General features: G+C 41.9%; 1 protein-coding gene across 1 annotated transcript in view; it reads left to right on the forward strand.

Moving 5' to 3' along the window:
• Positions 1-3471: 3471 nt before the first annotated feature.
• Positions 3472-20021, forward strand: part of PARVA (parvin alpha) — a 98984-nt gene continuing 82434 nt past the window's right edge. The window contains exon 1 of the mRNA XM_032791805.2: positions 3472-3781. Coding sequence (XP_032647696.1) covers positions 3643-3781 — 139 coding nt within the window. The 5' untranslated portion in view covers positions 3472-3642. The remainder of the gene's footprint in view (positions 3782-20021) is intronic.

The following is a 20021-nucleotide window of genomic DNA, read 5'->3' on the forward strand; positions in this document are numbered from 1 at the left end:
CCCGGCAGCCACAGCCTTGGAGCTGGGGAAAGTCACCTCTTTCTCCGTCCACCTCATCCCTGCATGTCCCAAATTCCCCCCACTCCTTCTCATCCCACTGCCCCTTCCTACCTACCCCCCTATTCCTCCCAAGGCCACCACCTCACCTTACATGTGCATCTTCTCCAGGGTCCAGGCACCTAATTAGTGGAGCCATGTCTGGACCGCTCCACTAATTAGGTGGGTGGCCCTTCATTCTCTTCTGTGCGGCCATCCAGGTGCACATCTTAGAGGGAACTATCCATGGACCACCTGAATGGAGCTCATGGACCACTGGTGGTTCGCGGACCACAGTTTGAGAACCTCTGGCCTAGACTATATTATTCTATTCCTCTCAGCTTACTGAGAAAATTAGTTTGAATAAAATCCTTCCTTCGCTGCAGTTGTACGTCATTCTAACTTGATCACTCTGAGCGATATGACCCTGTGGTAACCTCAAAAAAAGCCAGATACAAAAGGTTGTACAAGAAGGAGCATATGACTGTGTAGATATGATGGGGTTTTTGTGTGAGCCCTAGGGATATGGAATGTAAAAAACCAAAACAACCTCTCCCCCGACAAACCCACTACACCTATATTACTGCAACTTTATACAAGGTTAAGAGTTTACACAAATAAAAACTGAGAAATTTAAAGTTGTTTTCTACATCACCCATAACTTCCCCCTTATACATATGTAGGTAGTCTTTGTATTATTGTATGTAGCTTTAATTCAGTGTTCTATGTATGTTCCCAGACAGAAACACAAAGTTAAGATGGAGCAGGTAAATTAAGGGTACAGAACATTACAATGATGTTGTAATTATTCCAATACTAAGAATTTCAAACCAGGAAATTCAGAGTTAAAGTTATACTTAAAAGAATTCCAAATGTTAAGGTAAATGCGCAGTTAAGGCACCCCAACAACCATAACTCTGCCACTATAGCGTCCCCAGGAAACAACAATTGTTAAGGCAATTTAATATTTGTGGTCTTAAATTAGATTAAACTGATTTTAAAGGCACATTCATTTTTTTTCCCCACCACCTCCTGGCACCAAAATCTCTCCCATAAAAGATGTTGCATAATATATTATTCTGAATTAAATGTCCATATTTTTAAAATAAAGAGAGAGACCAGGTAGAGAAAAGGTACCGGGGCTTTTTAGTTGAACAAGTAACCTGGCAATTGAATGGTTAGTTCAGATTTTGCATGCTATAAGGCTATGTACCCCAGTGTACACTGTAGCCGGCAAAATATCTGATTTGTCCTTTCTGTCTTTAAGATGGAATCTGGTGGCAGAAAGGCAGCCAGACCTGCACTTAAAAAAAAATCTTTTTAATCTCCTGTGCCCATAAGATTTACATCCATAAGCACGTATTTACGTGCATAAATTAGGTATAAATGGGAATCTAGCTGTGTAATTATGTGTAAATATCCAGGCCTCCTTCATGTGCTCATATGAAGGTCCTGAGGCTATATTTATTTCTCTCTCCTCTTTTAGAAAAGTCTCTAACTATATCCTTAAAAAAAAAAAAAAAAAAAAATTAAAGCACCTGCTGACCTGATACAGTGTCTGAGTAAACAAAACGTCTGAAAAATCGAGTTGATTTTAGTAGCATGTGAAACCCTGTAGAATATGCAGATAACTGTTCAAAAATACAATAAATGCTATGAGTCAGAGAGCGAGCAAACACAAGGAAATGTGATATCTGCCAACCCTCAAGCCAATGCCACTTTTAGAACAATGGCACTGTATGGCTGTATAATGTTGTTCTCTAGGGCATGTGCAAACAGTATACAGTAAATACTCATTTGTCTGTATCTCATCGGATACTCACCGTTACTGTCTTGTAAACACAATTATTAACTGATTTAGAAATATCCTCATGGTAATTTCATTTCACTTATTATGCCTAATGGATAGCCAGATATTTGCATGAAGTGTGTGTGGCTTTTTGCCTAAATTGTTAATCAAGTGATTAAGTGGTAAGTGAAAGTAGCACATCCAGATGACACTAATGCTGTCCGACTCCTGGGCCTCTCCTGAACAGACGGCCAATCATGGTATACTGTGTGGTTTTTATTATACTTTTCTTCCAGGCTACTTGTTTACAAATCAATTAAGAAAACAGAGACCCAGCACTTCTCTTTAATGGGAAATATACTAGAAAGCGGTGTTTCTTTTTCATATGCATTTATTTGTCACATTACTTTTTTCTTCGTTTTTTTTCTCACTATATATGTTGCAGATTTATGTTTCTTTCTTATCAGTGAAGTATATTGTACTCACATACTATGGTGATGGATGCAACAGAGGGGAGTGTGTGGAGAAATACAGTTTACGACGGGGGTAGGCAACCTATGGCAAGCTGATTTTCAGTGGCACTTACACTGCCTGGGTCCTGGCCACCAGTCTGGGGGAGGGGGAGGGCTCTGCATTTTAATTTAATTTTAAATGAAGCTTCTTAAACATTTTAAAACCTTATTTACTTTACATACAACAATAGTTTAGTTATATAGTATAGACTTATAGAAAGAGACCTTCTAAAAATGTTAAAATGTATTACTGGCATGCAAAACCTTAAATTAGAGTGAATAAATGAAGACTCGGCACACCACTTCTGAAAGGATGCCAACCTCTGGTTTATGAGATGAAAGCTCATTTGGAAACTTAGAGTATAAACTTGCAGAAAGCTTGCTAGTGTTTTCTTATTAGCTTGTTGTCTTTCCTGGTGAGAGTTGGTCAGAGATGGTGGAAACATTCACCTTAAACTGTAATCCTTTCCACCTACTTTCAGAATTTAGGAATACTGATAGTAGCATTTGGGAATTTGGGCCATTACACTGCAACCACTTCAAGCAGTTGTGTAGTTCTTTTGGTTTAAATGGGACTAATCTCATGTCATGTGTAAAGTTAAGTATGTGTATATGTTTGAAGAATAAGGGCCTGCTTGTTGCCCAAGTCCCAATGTGATGAGCAGAGTACAAGGCTCTAAACAGGATGGAAGAGAAGCCTGAGTTGTGGCTGAGGAGCACTGGGTGCACTTTTTGAGTGGGAGAGAAGGACATGTCAACGTGGCTTTTAGCTAACATTTTGCGCGCACCAGCCTTGGGCCCTGTGGGTACTGGTCCGGACCAAGTGTTTCAATTAGAGACACCTGGCCTGATCTTGCTTTGAAAGATCAGAATCTGATTCCTTGGTAAGGTAAGTCCCCAGTCCATGCACTTAATATCTGGCCGGTACAGCTCTGGTAAGACGCACCTGCCTGGAAGAAAGCGGCTGGAGGATCTTCCCCTTTTCTAAAAGCTAAGCTCCCAGTGCACAGCCAGGCATCCCTACTCCAGTAAACAAGCCGGCGGCCCGGCCTGCTGCCCCAGCAGCGGGGTTGCCATGTGGCAGGACACGGCGGGTAGAAGCTGAAGTTCCTGGCGTGCAGCAGGGGCTGAAAGAGCGGGGAGCGCACACAGCGGCCTTCCGTGGCGCAGGGCGGGAGGGAAGGAGAGAGCAGGAGCTGCTTGAAATGCTTGAAATAATTCCGCTTCCGTTTGGAGCAGGGAGCAGCCGCTCGCTGCAGCTGGGTTTCAAACCTGCCTCCCCTCAGCCCTGCACTCGGGCGCGGCATGGCAACTTCTCCCCCGAAGTCCCCCTCGGCCCCGAAGTCCCCCACCACCCCCAAGTCGCCCCCGTCGCGGAAGAAAGATGACTCCTTCTTGGGCAAACTTGGCGGGACCCTGGCCCGGAGGAAAAAAGCCAAAGAAGGTAAAAGGGCCAGGTTGGCCCGGCTCCTGGCAGCGCCCGAGGCTGAGCGGCCCTGGGGAGGGGAGAGGCGCTGGCTGGGGTGGGGTGTGGAAGAGAAGCAGGAGGGAGTGGCAGCGCCCCGCGCGCTTTGCCCTGCGCTCCCCTTGGAGCAGGAGCGGGGCGGACGGGACTGTGGCACTTGGCGCACTCTGCCCCGCAGCGGGGCCTCCCGGGAGGCTGCGGCCGGGCTAGGGGGCTGGGTGCGCCCGGGCTGCGGCTCGCGCTGTTTTTTCCTGTGGAACGCGTCACGCTCCAGAAAAATGCTGGAGCCCTAAGCGGGGGCGGGGGAGCGGCTCCTCCGGGGCTCAGCCTCCCCCCAACCTGAGCGCGCTCCCAGTGCCCTCCTCCCACGCCAGTGCGCCTCCCTGCTCTCCTGCCTTCTGCACCTTGGAGCGCATTATCGGCTCCTTAACTATGCGTAGCCTCTGGCTTGATCTGCACGCCCTAAGCCGCTGGGGCCGGGGCGGTCTCGGTTGGCGGAGGCTGGCAAGCCGCTTAAACTCGTGCTCTGGCTAGTAAGACAAGGGTTGTCTTTAATGCCAGACTCTGGGGTGACCGGGCCTCTTTGCACGCTCCTCGGCGGTGCTGTGCTGGGAGGAATTTCTTCCCAGAATGGGTATAAAGCAGGGAGTGTGTGTGTGCGCATCTCAATTTATGTTCCCTGGGAAAATGTGCAGTTGGCAGCTGGACAAGGCAAGCCTACGGGGCGATTTGTGTGTTTACATTGCTGGAGCTGCTTGCGGAGTTCAGGGAGTGGAATTTGTAGAGTTTTTAAAATGTACCTTAAGCTTCATTTTTATCTTCATTTCAGAGCTGATTGGAGAATCTAGTGATTACAGTTACGAAAGAATAAGGAGCCAGAGGGGACTGTGTGGGGGAATAATGTATTTGGGCCGAATAACCAGTTTCCTACAAAACAGAAGTAAAAATCATGAAAAAGATGGCAAGGACTTCTCACTGAGCTTCCCTACTAATATTTTAATGAAAAAAATCATAAGTGGCTGGTTGTGAGATGCACAAATTAAAGACTTGGGGGTGTTTTCCAGGAATGTAGGACCAGATTTAGGTGGGGCAAGGGAAGATGTTGGATGAACACTTAGAGAATTTATGCCATTTCACTAAAAGAGATGAAGTGCCAAAATAAAAATAACATACACATAGTGGGTCTGAATCAGCTATATGGCCACATTCTGCTATGCCACCAGTGTGAAATGGCCCTAAAGCTGTCTTTACTAGTGCACGGAGGATACTTTTCTATGCACATCTGTCCTGTTTATGCAGCTGTCCAGCTTCTATAACTCTTCTCACTGTAGTTCTTGTATCTACTCTGATATAAGAGTGATCCTCCCTTGGCTTAGAATTAGTTTTGCTGGAGGAAAAGGTGCATTGGCAGGTTGCCCCGGGCCACACCAAACCTCAGCTTTTGGTTTTGTTCCCTTGTAGCAATCTGGCATGACCTGGAGCATACTTTAGACATCTCTAATATCTTGCAGAGCCCCAGCAGGAATAGTGCAAAGGTCAGTTTTGAGCACCCGTGCACTGAACTGTGCTCTGTGCAAATCAGCCACAAACCAGAATCTGGGCCAGTATATTTAAAATGTAGGTTGTAACACTAACCGAAAACACTAAGGATGATCATACCCTCCTTGACTTGTCCTGTTATGGCAAGCTGTGGCAGCACAGATTACTTTATATACAGTTGCATGTTGATCTGAGAGACTAGTGGAGTATCAGAGCCTAACCAGAGGAAATAACAGTGTTATACTTAACTTAGAATTTCTTTGTTTCTGTTGCTTTATGTCAACAAAATTTCCTTTATTTTTCTAATTTATTAAAGAAAGAATTCTTTAAAGAAATGCATGAGATTAAATGACCTACATATATTTGTGGAATATATTGTACACACGAATGATTCTTATTACAGTGGGGATTTTTTAGTCTGAATCATTTTTCACTGTTTACAGATTTGCAAATGATTTCATTCGACATTGCACATTTTTTTAAACATGTTTGATGATATCAATCTCAAAACAAAGTAAAATATGTTTCTCTCTTTAAAGTTTTGTTGTAGTCTGTGACCTTCTCTCATGATTAGACTGTTCTTAAAAAGTCTAGAATATTAAAAGAAGAGACGACCTTTTCCCCTGTCAGATTTTGTATGAGCCTGGTATAGTGATTTAAAGCAGGGGACTGGAAGTTTGGGGTTCTATTTCTGATTTTACTGATGAGTCACTTTAGCCCAGATCCACAAAAGGACTCAGGTACCTACCACCCCACTTGAGAGCCGAAGCCCCAAATTTACGTTCCACTGAGATCCTCAAAACCCCTGCTCATCTGTAAAGCTGGGATGTGGGAGACTGAGATTCAGTTTTGCCCTTTGCCTGATGAGGAGAGAGGATTTACACAGGGGTCTCCCACCTCTCATGAGAGTGCCGTAACCACTGGCCTATGGGATATTCTGATGCAGATCTCTCTGTTTCTCCTATTGAAGCTGTTCCACTTTTGCTAAATAATTAAATAGTCATTGGAGTACGGGAACTAGGTTCTGGGTCTTCCACCTTCCAAGTAAGTGCCCCAGCCACCAGGCTGTAGAGTCAGTCTCACTTTTTCTTTCTGTTAGTTAATGTTGGAGTAGGAAATATTTCATCCTCAATATATGACATGAATATGATATCCAGCTTTGTTCCAAATACATCTTCGAAATATGTACTGAATTCTCCCTCAACATTATGGACAATTTTACCATCTGCATCTGTGCTGTTATTTTCAGTAATCCTAGCGGCCATAGATGTTTAGCAGTTACATTTAGCTTCCCTTATCAATTGCCCTCATTTCTTACTTGTTACTTGCCATTAATCACAATTTTTTTCCCATTTGTATATATATCGATTTGTAAGTGTTCTTAAACAATTGCTAATTTTCAATTCTACTTTTCTTTTTAGATTTTTTATCTCAATCAATTCTGCTCATTATTTTTAGCTTTAGTAATTGGACCCCTTTAAACCGTCAAGTATTTATATTACTGGCTGGGACTGTATTCTGTTTGCACAAAACAAATGTAATCAGGTTACAATCACTTGCACCTAAGCCATCACTTTTATTTACTTGATCAAGTCATCTTTGTCAGTCAAAATGAGGTGTAATATTGAAATACCGTTTGTTGGGTGCAATACTACTTGTGTTAAAAAATTCCCTATAATTTATAGAAAATCCAATGGTGGTTTTTTTTTTTACTGCTGACAGCATGGGACCTCCAGCATATGTCCCCTAAGTTGAAGTTCCCTTTGATTACATGCTTTTTCTTTCTACACATTTGAAGTAGATTCTTAAGAAGCCATTTGTTCAGTTCTCTAGTCTGATTTGGTGGTCTGTCAAACACTCACCAATATTGCATTTTGTACCTTATCATTTAAAACATTGATCCATAAACATTTAATATCCTGTGATTCCAAGATGTCAGTCATCTAAAACAAGTAATGGTGTCTTTGCTGGAGAGTGCCACCCATCTCCCCTTTTACTCTCTCTAAACAGTGATTTTAACATTCCAGTCTTCAAATTCTCCCACCAGATTTCTGTAATATCTACCGTGTCAGTTTATTTTCATGATTTAACAGTTCTTCCACTTTATTATCCAGGCTTCTACCACTGAGATATAGCAGTTAAAGAGTTTATTCTCTTTAAGTGTCAATGGGATTTCTGCTCACATAGGTGCTTTTGAAAATACCACCCTTTATCTTTCTTGTTACATAATATGTTTATATCTTTGTATACATCATATTGTTACATCTGGGGCAAATTTTAAATTATTTCTCCTGGGTCTTCACAATGAAGGTTAAAAATTAGCAGTAGTTCTGAGTGATTAAAGAAAAGATATTTTACCTATTGTAGGTATTGTGATAGGCCGTTACATATAAAGACTTTTTTAATTAAGTGTTTTAGATAATAATTGTAAATAATACATCACACATATCCAAATGTGACTTCACAGTTGTGTCATCAAAAAGTGCTTTGACACAGTCAAGACAGTATTGAACTCTTTTACAAATTGTAACAATAAAGACAGTGCCCAAATACTCTGCCAAATCAAAGTCCAGTTGGCATTTAAAATGTCTGTGTACAGTGAAGAGTTATGAAAAAATAAACTAAGGAAACTGCTTGTGAAAGCAATAGGAAAACCTACATCATTCCAAATGCAGGAAAATAATTTGTGTAGAATACCAATATAAAATTCCTTTACATGAATATTTTGCATTTAGTGAAACTTTCCTTCAAGGACTCGAAAGCTCTTTGCAAAGGTTGGTATTATCCCTATTTTACAGATGGGGAAACTGAATGATCTAAACAAGTGACTTCTCCAAAGCTGCACTGCAAGTTCAGTGGCAGAGCAAGGAATAATACACATTATTCAAAATAAAGAAATACTTGACAGACTATAAAGTACCATGCCAGGATCAAAATCAAGAGAGTAACCTGAGATGCTCCTACATAATAAAGCTGATTTCAGCTATGGTCTGAACAAATGTTAGTGCCTCAATAAGGAAATGTTTATATGTAAAATATATTGTCACTGAAATAATTTTTAAAACAATTTTACAACACCTAAATTTTGGAGATGAGAAATGTAGTTTGCTTTATACAAGGCGTTAACATCATTTCCTCTCGCATGGGCTCTTGTACTGTATTTTACTGGCCATTTGTCATTGGCCATTGGTGTAGTTTAAGGATGGATAACTAAACTCTTAATGTTGGGGCTAAAAAGGCTGCTTCTCTGATAAGATAAAAAAAATTGTAATAGAAAGGTTATACTTTCTGTTAACTGTTGTATCCAGTGACATAAAAATCAAATGCCTAAATCTATGTAAAATGTGTTATAGTTTGTCCTTGTAACATAAGGATAATTTTTTAATACATGCTTACAGGTGAAATAACTAATTTTCACTTAATACAAGAAATAATAAACCCTTAAATAAATATTTGAAAGTTTAATTCATCCCATATATGAAACTGGAGCAGGTTCAATTGTATAACACAGGGATAAATACCTTAGCTGGCCTATAAAGCCCATTTTACTCGCAGTAATGCTTTTTACCAATTAGAAACACTTTTGTAAGCTCTTCATAGTGTTCAAGACCACTTTCTGGCAAATTTTTAAGATAGTGGAAGAAGAGAACAATATTATCTCTTCCTTTTTTATTTTCTGGTGTATTCCATTATTAGCTTATGAGTATTTCATGGTGAGTTCAGTAAGGTCACATATGATTGTTCTTCCTGAATGTTCCTGGCCTGGGCTGATGGACATAAAAATTTCACACTTCATAATAGCCTACGGTAGTGGAGAATCTTAAAAATTGGACCCTGACACTCTAATAAATCTGTGATACATTCAGCAAGGCAGAGCAAAGTTCAAAATTGCTTAAATTGGTACAGGAGCAGATGCAAAACAGACAGTTTGGACCCATGAATTGGATGGAGAGCAATTACAGTTCAATGTATGGGCTCAGTCAGACTACCAGTTGATATGGCATCAATTTTAAGTAATTTGGCCTCTCTTCTATCTAGCTTATTTGGTGCTGATGGTGCAAGAGTCAGAATGCATTTTCCTGCAGCTTCCACTTTTGTGACATTATCTCCCTCATTTTTCCGTATTTCTTATTTTGTTTTCACTTCAGTGCTAGGGGTCAGAGGAGCTTGTATTTCCGCTGACTTTGAAGGGAAGTTAATGATGTTAGCAAGAAATGGGAAAATCTAAAACATATACTCTAACATCTCCCAAATTCCCAGCCTTTAATGCTGTGTCATATGGCTGATTGAAGGACAAGGAATGCTCTGCTCTTGATATATGTGTCCCATCATGGAAGAAATTTATTCTTTAGAGTACAAACAATTTTCTGTTTCTTTCTGAGACCTGAGTACTACTTTTTATTAACCCAATTTTGCAATCCATCTTCAAGTTAAATACACATTTAGTACTCATGCAAGCGGTTTTAGTGTAGTTAGTGTGCCTATTTGCATGACTAAGTACTATTTCGCATGAGCAAGGGTTGCAGAATCTGTCCCCATTGTAAATTCTACAGAAATATGGGATTGAGGTTTGTTCATCTCTACTTCATGCTTCATTTGAAGGGAGTGAGTAGGGATTCTACGAAAGTTTTTTAATGGATTTTTACTTCTACTCTTGGCTAATATTAGATTTGAAATGGGATACACACTGGGAAGAGGAATAGGTACATATCAAGACCTTCTTATTCTGTATGGGAAAGTAGGTAAAGTTTGTGAATGAAACATTAGTATTTTGTTTCTAGGCCTTATTATCACATTAGAATTGCAGTATTCTTGTGTTTCAGAGGTCTGACATGGTATATTTCCTCAGGATATTGAAGTTAATGCATAGCATTTGAAGTGTAGTATGTGATTATAACCTTCCTCTCCCTGGTGTACTACATTTATGCACATTCTCTTCTTCCTTATGTACAGCCAGATGTGGTCCTGGGTGTCAGGTGAAATCCAATTAGTATCACCTCTGAAAAATGAAATGGGTTGGAGCAGGCACTGAGAAATGGAAAATACAGTGAGTTGATTAAGTAGCAGGAACAACTGAAAATAAGGAGGAAAGAAATGATGAGAAGAATAGTGAAAGAGGAGAATCCAGATTGCCTCACCTCTAAGAGTTAAATTACTTTTATTTGTTGTCTCTTCACTCCTATAGACCTTTCTGAACATATCTGCAGTATTTATCAGGAAGAGAAAGTCTACCCAGATAAAGACTCCAGTCTGTGAGTTTGTCTCAGAAACTATATATCAGCTGTTTATAAGTGACAGCCACCATTATACCTTTAATGGCAGGGAGTACCAGGTATGTGCTGCTTGCACTGAAGCAATTGTTCAGCACAAGACAGCAAAATTGCAGAAGTAATTATTCTGTGCCAGTGTGGACAGGAAATACAAGGGCAGCACCTGCAATGGTGCCACTTGCCCTCCCAGTGCAGTCTCACATTGCTCATGCCCACCGTTGGTGACAACTCTGATAGTTTGAAATGCTGACTCTGGCTCCCACCAAGTTGTTTCCCACTAGTTGCAGATAGTTCCAAGAGCAGCTGAAGTAGTATTTGGGTGTTTTCTGCTCTGCCTTCACTTCCCGCCCTGTTTGCACTACTACTGCTCTCAGCAATAAACAGGACACTGTTAAATAGAACTTCTGTTTGTTTTTAATTATTTAATAAAAAGTTTAAAAAACACATTAGCATTTATATTTGTGCTAAGCACTGTAAGCACATGTACACAGTGAATACAGTCCCTGCCCCAGGGAATTTACAATAGAAGATAATGTTGAAGAACCTTATAAGTATTTAAATATCTTTCTATCTTTTACTCCCTTCTCTGAGGCTTTGTAAAATTTAAATTAGAATATTTCTGACATTTCAGCACCTTTTAGTCTCAGTATTGCCAACTCTTCAGAATTATATTGTGAATCTAGCAATATTTGGTGTTCTCTTGCAGCTTCAGCTCCTGGAGTCTTGTTATAAGAGATTCTCACTTTTCATTTTGTAAAGTATATTTCTAGCTCCAATGATGGCAGACAAAAGCTCGAAAGAGTGACCTGAAAGTGCACCCTAGCTGTTCAGAAACCAGAAGACCAGTAAAAAGAGCCCTTCATTATTTGACTTAAAAATCATGACATTTAAAAATAATCTCCTAGCTTTTTGGCATCTGGCTTATGATTTTTGATCAGTTGGTGTTGACAGTATTGCAGTCTTTTAAAAGTATTTGCTTACTATTTAAAAAAAAAAACACCAAAAACTCAGTAACATTATTTAAATTTGTCAAGGTTTTTTCCCCATTTTGAACTTTAGTGTCCAAAAGCTTCCCACAGATCTTTCATGTTTGTACCAGGAAATTAGTTCCTGAATCTGTAAGGATGTCGGAGGGCCAACCTACCCTGGCGAAAATGTCTGTTAAGGCCTGGCACACAGTTTTAGCCTTGGTGTTCCTTAGAGCTACTGCTTCCGGCCATTGGGTAGCAAAGTCCACGAAAGTCAGTATGTACTGCTTTCCTCTGGGGGCTACTCGCTGAAATGGGACCTCAATTACGGGGAGTGGCTGGAGAGGGGCCTTGACCTGGTCTTGGGGTTTACCCACTCTTTGATACACCTCACAAGACTGGACATAATTAGCAACATCCTTGCCCATTTCCCTTCCCAGTGGAAAGACTTCCCCAACCTGTCTTTGGTTCTGTTCACCCAGCATGGCCACTGGGATGATCATGGGCTAAGCTTAAGAGCTTTCCCCAGTACTTAGTTGGAACTACCAACTGTTTTTGAGGATGCCAGTCTTCCTGGTGTCCACCAGAAAGAGTCTCCTTGTATAAAAGTCCTTGTTCTACAACAAACGGGATCGGTTAGAAGAGCTGAGAGGCGCGGTGGGGTGCTCCGTGCCGCTCCAAGCTTTCTGAAGGCTGTCATCTGCTTCCTGCTCAGCCTGGAACTGTTCCCTTGAGGCTGGAGACACCCAGTTCCTCCTTAGACTGTGGACTTGGGCTTGGTCCCTCTGGAAGCGATGTAGGTGATGGGGTTGTTTTCGTTGATGGTGAACGCTTTCGCTGGTGCACTATGTGATATTTCAGGCTCTGGCTGAGCCTCTTGGGTAGGGTTGTCTGCTGCTTCTGCCAGTTCAGGCCGCTGGTGCCCTCTGGCGTTGGGGGTTGGAGATGGGTTTGCAAGCGCTGGAGTCAGTGCTGGCAACGGTTCTGGTGCTGGTTGCTTTTCAGTTCCGGTTCTGGGACTGGATGCACTATGGCTGTTGCAGTTGTTGGCAGGGGATCCGGGTCCACCACCTCTGTCTGGGTCTCTGGTAACACAGACGGGAGCCCTGTGGACGGCTCAGGAACAGGGATGGGTCTGGAAGCTTGCCTTGGCCTGGCTGCATGTGAACCATTCCCACCCTCTTGGCCAGCTTCACATGGTTGGCCAAGTCTTCCCCAGTAGCATGGGGATGGGATAATTGTCATAGACTGCAAAAGTCCACATTCCTGACCAGCCTTGTACTGGGACAGGCAGTTCAGCTGTAGGCAAGTTTACAGATTTTGACATGAATGGGTAAATTGTCACTTGGGCCTCTGGGTTGATGAATTTGGGGTCCACTAAGGATTGGTGGATAGCTGACACTTGTGCCCCCGTGTCTCTCCATGCGATAACCTTCTTTCCGCCCACTCTCAAAGGTTTCCCTTCTGCTCCGAGGGTATTTGAGAGGCATCTGGGCCTGGGGATCTTTGGTGTGATTGGTGGTGTAATGAACTGCATACTCAGTTGGGGTTCTTGGGGCAGTGGCCTTTTTATGTCCCAGTTCATTACATTTAAAACATCGCCCAGCTGACTGGTCACTGGGCCGAGGTGGGTTGGGAGACTGGTGAGGTGGGACAATAGGGAGTCTGGGGCTTTCCTTGGGTTGTAGGTGGGGTTTTGGGTTGCCCTCGGTGATAGGGTTTATTTTCTGTTTGCCCCCTGTGATATTCGCTCCCCTTGCTAGTAGCTTTTTTCTTTTCTGCCACTTCCACCCCTCTGGCTCCAATCTCCCCCGCCTCGGTTACAGTTTTGGGCTTCCCATCTAGGATGTACCTTTCGATTTCCTCAGGAACCCCCTCTAAGAACTGTTCTATTTGTATTAGGAGGGACAGCTCGTCCAGAGATTTAACTTTTGCTCGTGATATCCAGGCATCCCAATTCTTTCAAATCTGGTAGGCGTGTCGGGTAAATGACACATCTGGTTTCCACCTTAGGGCTCTGAACCGCCGACGGGCATGCTCAGGTGTTATCCCCATTCTGATTCTGGCCTTGGTTTGAAAAAGTTTATAATCGTTCATGTGTTCCTTAGGCATTTCAGCTGCCACCTCTGCTAAGGGTCCACTGAGCTGTGGCCTCAGCTCTATCATGTACTGGTCTGCAGAGATGTTGTACTCATGGCAGGTCCTTTCAAAATTTTCTAAGAAGGCGTCAGTGTCATCACCTGCCTTGTAGGTGGGAAATTTTCTGGGATGGGAAACAGTACCTGGAGAAGGGTTGTTAAGGTTGGCTGGAACATCTGGCTTAGCCTTTGCTAATTCTAGTTCATGCTTTCTCTCTCTTTCCCTCTCTTCCATTTCTTTTTTTTTTTATCTCTAGCTCTTTTTGTTTCCTCTCTAGCTCTCTCCTGTGGGCAGCCTCTTTGGCTTGTTCTTCTCTTTTGTGGGCCGCTTTTTCCCTGGCTATTTCTGCATTAATTAGTTCCATCCGTCTCTTATGTTCATTGTCTCTCTCTGTTGCTTCTAGCCTTGCCCATTCCTGTTTAAGGGCTTCCTTGGAACTCATTGTTCCTGCTTTCTTGTGCTGGCTGCCCTCTCTGCAGCTTACTGACTGCTTGGTTAACAGAGATTTTCTAACTAGCTGTGCCCGAGAGGTAGAAAGAAAGAAAACAATTCACTTGTAAATGTCTTTTGCCGGCTATCTGCTGGCTCACAGCTCGAGCCTCCTCTTACAAAGACCTTTGTTAAAAAACTTAACATCTCTGCCCTCAGGCTGCTTTCCGAGCAGCCAGAAAGGAGAAAAAAAAACCTCACTGGCTTTGGTTTTAAACCCAATCCCACCACTGTGCCACCATATCAAGGTTTTTTCCCCACTTTGAACTTTAGCATCCAAAAAGTGGGGACCTGCATGTACCCTTCTATGCTTAATTCCTAGCTTAGATCTGATAACGCTGCCACCAGCCAAAAATATAGTGTTTGGCGCACTTCCTGTTCCCCCAAAACCTTCCCTGGGGAACCCAAGACCCAAACCCCTTGGGTCTTAAAACAAGGAGAAATAAACCATTCCCCCTCCTTTCCCCCTCCCCAGACTTCCCCTCCCTGGGTTGCCTTGGGAAGCTTTACTGATCCATACTCCTTGGATCTTAAAACAAAGAGGAATTAACCTTCCCCCCTCCTGCACTTCCCCCACCATCATCCCTTGGTAGAGTTCAGACCCAATCCCCTTGGGGTCTTAAAACAAGGGAAAAAAATTATTCAGATTTCGTTAAAAAGAAAGCTTTAATTAAGAAAGAAGAAAGAGTAAAAATATCTCTGTAAAAATCAGGATGGTAAAATGCCTTACGGGTATTCAGATTCATATAGAACTAGAGAGGACTTCCCCGCCCACTTTACTCAGCCACCTGAGATTCAAAGTTAACAGCAAAAACAGAGGTTAAAAATCCTTCCGCAAAATACACATTTACAAGTTGAGGAAAAAAACATAAGACTAAATCCAGCCTTTTCTGGCTATATTACTTACATATTTTGTTGACACATGAGAGACTGATTTAGAAAGACTGGAGAAAACCTGAGTGTATGTCGTACGTCTGGTCCCTCTTAGCCCCAAGAGTGAACAACAAACAAAACAAACAGCACAAACAAAGACTTCCCTCCACCAAGATTTGAAAGTATCTTGTCTTCCCATTGGTCCTCTGGTCAGGTGTCAGACAGGTTCACTGAGCTTTTTAACCCTTTACAGGTAATAGAGACATTAACCCTTAACCATCTATTTATGACAAACTTTTAGAATCCTGATTCTTTCCCTCAAGTTGTTTTTAGTTGTTATCTAACCCTATAAAAAAGAGACAGTATGTGAAGAAACAAAAGTTAAAAAAAAAGATTAGCAATTGGGACAGTCCCCTATGGCTCATATGTGAGAGATGCTATCCCTATGAAATAAGCATACGTCTGTACCTTGTTGTATGTCCTTACTAAGGCAGCTAGTGAAGCAGCATCTGCTGGATGCCAGAGACTTGAAACTGTTGAGGAAAGGTTAGTACAAAACCAGCAAATTATACATGGAATCACTAGTGGAGAAACACCCTCCTCCTGTCCTTTGAGATCTTATCATTTATCTGTCCTACACCCACAATTTGCATGCTATAGTCCATAGTCCTGCCCCCCCGCCCCAAGTCCAAGGGAACCACTGCCACCAATGTGATGAGTGTGGGTAGGAGTCTAATTCTGGGTGCAGGACCACTCCCTGGTCAGATGTCTCTGGATCCTAAGGAGCAAATAGTACCAGTGCAATTTGAAAACAACACACCTGGAAAACCACAAAGCAGAACAATTCACTTACTTCCTTAACCATTGCCACTCATCATCAAAGTATCCCTGTATGTTCTACAGAGCGAGAATCACCCAACCCAGGTACAGTACGTTCTTCTTGTAAGGGCAGCATCAGGAATTTGGCACACGCATGGAGCTGCCTATTGAGGTAGCTCAGGACTAAGATGCTTGTGGGAGACGTGAACTGCCTTTTCAAACAATGTGATTTCCCCATACCACATTTGTATTTCTTTATTTTTTTGTCTGATTTACCTTTTGATTCAGAGTCTTTTTCATGCAATGAACTGTTTTTGCGTAGGTCCCAGTTTAATTTCTCGTGACTTCTCAATAAGTCTCTTTTGTGGAAGAAAGTTCCTTGAATCTTTGTGCTTGTGTTTTCTATGAAAATTGGCATGCAGGCTAAGAGCCACTAAATTCTTTTTGGAACTGAATCAGTCCCAGGTTAACTGGGCAAGTTGCTTGCTGCAAAAAAATGTCCTTTTCCCACTTTTTTTTTTTTACCCTGTAATAATTTCTTCATCTTCTGTTCTTATTGGTGCCAAAACAGAATAAAACAGAAATTTCCATAGAGTAGATTAAAGGAAGTGTAAATACACAATTTGAAAAGAATTCTGTGTTAGGTGATGAATTCAGCAGAGCCCTATTATTACTAAGTATTTTAAAATTACACGTGGTAAAATTAGTATTGTGAAAGCCTGAGTTAAGAAGGATTCAGCATTCTTGGGAGCATCATACACTTGTGCCAGATACTACCTTCAAGGACTGGGACTGTCTTTTTGTTCTGAGTTTTCTAGTACCTAGCATAATGGGGGCCTGGTCCATGACTAGGAGGTCTAGGTGCTACAGTAATGCAAATAAATAATAATTATTTAAACAGCAACTGTCCACAAATTATAGACCTGATCTTGCAAATGCTGCCAGTCATAGTGCAATGGGAATAGCAGTGTTCTGTGTTGTATGCATTGGCAGGTCTGAGCCCTGTATGTGAAGATACAAACATCTCAGAACAGGGAAGGCACTGTGATCAACAGTGAAAATAGGTCAGGTCATAGACTGTGGCTGGATGTGAGAAAGGGCACACCTCCTGATCACTCCAACTCATGTCACCTCAGTCCCAGGTGAAAGGAACTAGATACATAGGAATTATCCAGATGAAAGGTAGAAAGGATTAGCCTAAAGTGTTGTTTAACATTATTATTAATCAAATGGGGGAACGGCCTCCAACAGTTTAAAATTACTATTGATATTTCAAAATTAAAAGTCAAAGCAATAATCGGAAGGAAAGGCACAGCCAGAAAACAGCTCACACACTTGTGTTTTTATTTCAGTGTGAGTTTTCATTCATTCCTTTGGATTTAGCAGTATTGCTATCCCAGAACTATTTGACAAAAGAAACACATCTGGACCTCAAGGATTAATGTAAATCTAGCTGAATAAATCCACCTCAACATAATAAATAGAAAATTATCTTGGTTTCTTTATAGTCTTTCCTCAATACATTGAGCCCCTGTAGTCAGGATAACCTTTAAATTTAGATTCAGAGCAAAAGAAAATACCACTGCAGTTTTCTTATAGTTTCAAGAATCTGTCTTGAAGGTGAGGAATCCTTGAGGTTTTCTCATCTTCAGCCTTATCAATGGAAAAGATCTCCCGGGCTCTAGAATGAATGGATAATAAATTGGGAGGCCCTAAATCCTCAAGAAACTCACCAGCCTCCCAAGACTACTACAGATGCCCCCTGACTTAACGCAATTGTTCTGTTCCGGAAGGCCTTGTGTAACTTGAATTTTGCATAAGTTGGAAATGTATACTCCTACGTTATGCAAAAATTTCCGCAACTCGAAAATCCTATTTCTGACTTATGGAACTTTTTCCATAAGTGCGAATTTACATAAGTCAAGTCTGGTGTAACCTGGGGAGCATCTGTAGTCTAAAGTTTTGAGAGTCCTACTAGGCCAGTGTCCCTGAAAGGCAGCTTATTTTTTGTGTGGTTCTTTACTTTCTTTGTTTGATGATTTTGAAGACAATGTAATACCATGCAAGATAACCCCCTTTTCTGACCCTGCCGCTGGCAAAGCAGTTTAATTAGTGTCAGGCCTCCTAAATTTCTCACCAGTGGATGGCAGAGTTGCCTGAAGTTTAGATAGACAAACTTTTTATGTATTATTTCATTTGTTCTGGCATGTTGGACCTGGATTCTGAGACCCTTCTGGAGCCCCAGAAGCCTGAGTCAGCTGACATGGGCCAGCTGGGGGTGTTAAATTGCAGAATAGACATGCCCATTGAGTCAAGGCTGCACTATTAAGCTTAGTTTCTTCCCCTAGTGGACCCAGGAACCAAAAATGCCCACAGTAACTGGAATTTTAGGGCTAAATCATGGATTTAGCTGCAGCTTTGCACTGGAAGCAGTATTGTACCATCCTGTTCCAGTATGAAAACCAGAAGACAAATACTTCCGAGAGCTTCTCACCTTACAGATGCTCCTGGCCTGAATTTAGTGGGAGAGGGGAAGCTTTTTGAGCTACTCTCTGACTACTGTCTGTCCCGTTTCCCAACTCAGAGCCATCCCTGTGCTCCTTTGAGCGCAAGGGCTATAATCTATGTATCTGTATAAGATAGCAAGGTTCCTCACTCCTTTCCCACTATGTGTAAAGGGGGAAATAGACTAGCCCTTAATGAAGAAAGTACAACCTTTTCTATTTAATGTCTCAACTAACACTTATTAGTGGATTGTGTTACTTCATTTAGTGTCCCTATCTGTTCTGAGAAGGGAAGAGGGAGGGAGTAGGTAAGAGAGTGAATTAACTCACCTTGACTGACTGAAATGTGAGTTGGACCATAAGCCACATCTGATCACTGGTCTTAAGCAAGTCCCTAGTTCACCACGCAGGTTGGCACAGTTGCACATGGTTGGCAACCTGTGCTCAGGCCAGGGGAATCACAGGAGCAGAAAAACAAGGATGCTGTAGGTCAAGAGTGGGTTGTATTTGGCAAAGCTGTGTTGGGAAGATTACACAGCATCTGCTTGCATTATTCCTGCACCTGATTCTAGGCTCAGACAACTGCTAAATTTGCTCAAAATATGAAAGAAACAAAAATTAGACAAGGAGCTATAGGGCCAAAATTGGGTTGAATAAGACACTTCAGTGTCCTAAATGTTCTGCTCTCCTATTACTTGTGTAGTGCTGTTAACTATATGTAGGAAATGACATTGTAAAATAATAGTGTATGTGCTCATGAAACATTAATGGTAAATGTGAAATTCAAGAAAACACGTTTGCCATGAGCAGTGATATTGTTTAGCTCTAGTATTTGATTTCTCCTTTTTAGACTTCTTATTAATGTTCACAGTAGGTGTTTTGTACTGTTTCAATGGCAGTCAAAAATCCCCTATTTTCGGTGTTCTTAGATAATTGTTTTTAAGAAGGAAAATGGAACACCAGTGATTCTAATACCATGACATTTATGTGAATCATTTTGGGCATTTTTAAGCCAAGTTAAGCGCTAGTGATTTATTTGATGTCTACTTACATAGGCCTGACTCTACCATTTTCTGCTTGTGTTGAATGGTAGTGTACTCTGCAAGTAGTTCCACTAGGTAGGATTAACCCTCCCAGATCTATCTGTTAAGGCAACTTTATGCCCTCTCGCATGGAAATAAAGACGTGTTTAGTAAGGGTGCAGGGGGCATGTTAGACACTTCAAAGGCACTGTCAAGGTATTTTCCCCCCAGTTTGAACTTTAGCGTCCAAAAGTGGGGACCTGCATGGACACTTCTAAGCTTAATTCCTAGCTTAGATCTGATAGCACTGACATCAGCCAAAATATAGTGTTTGGCATACTTTCTGTTCCCCCAAAACTTTCCCTGGGGAACCCAAGACCCAAACCCCTTGGGTCTTAAAACAAGGAGAAATAAACCATTCCCCCTCCTTTCCTCCTCCAGACTTTCCCCTCCCTGGGTTACCCTGAGAGGCTACACTGATCCAAACTCCTTGGATCTTAAAACAGAGAGGAATTAACCTTCCCCCCCGCCTCCTTTCCCTCCCCACCAGTCCCTGGTGAGTTTCAGACCCAATCCCTTGGATCTTAAAACATGGG

Source organism: Chelonoidis abingdonii, chromosome 4, assembly GCF_003597395.2.
Source record: "Chelonoidis abingdonii isolate Lonesome George chromosome 4, CheloAbing_2.0, whole genome shotgun sequence".
Lineage (NCBI taxonomy): Eukaryota > Metazoa > Chordata > Testudines > Testudinidae > Chelonoidis > Chelonoidis abingdonii.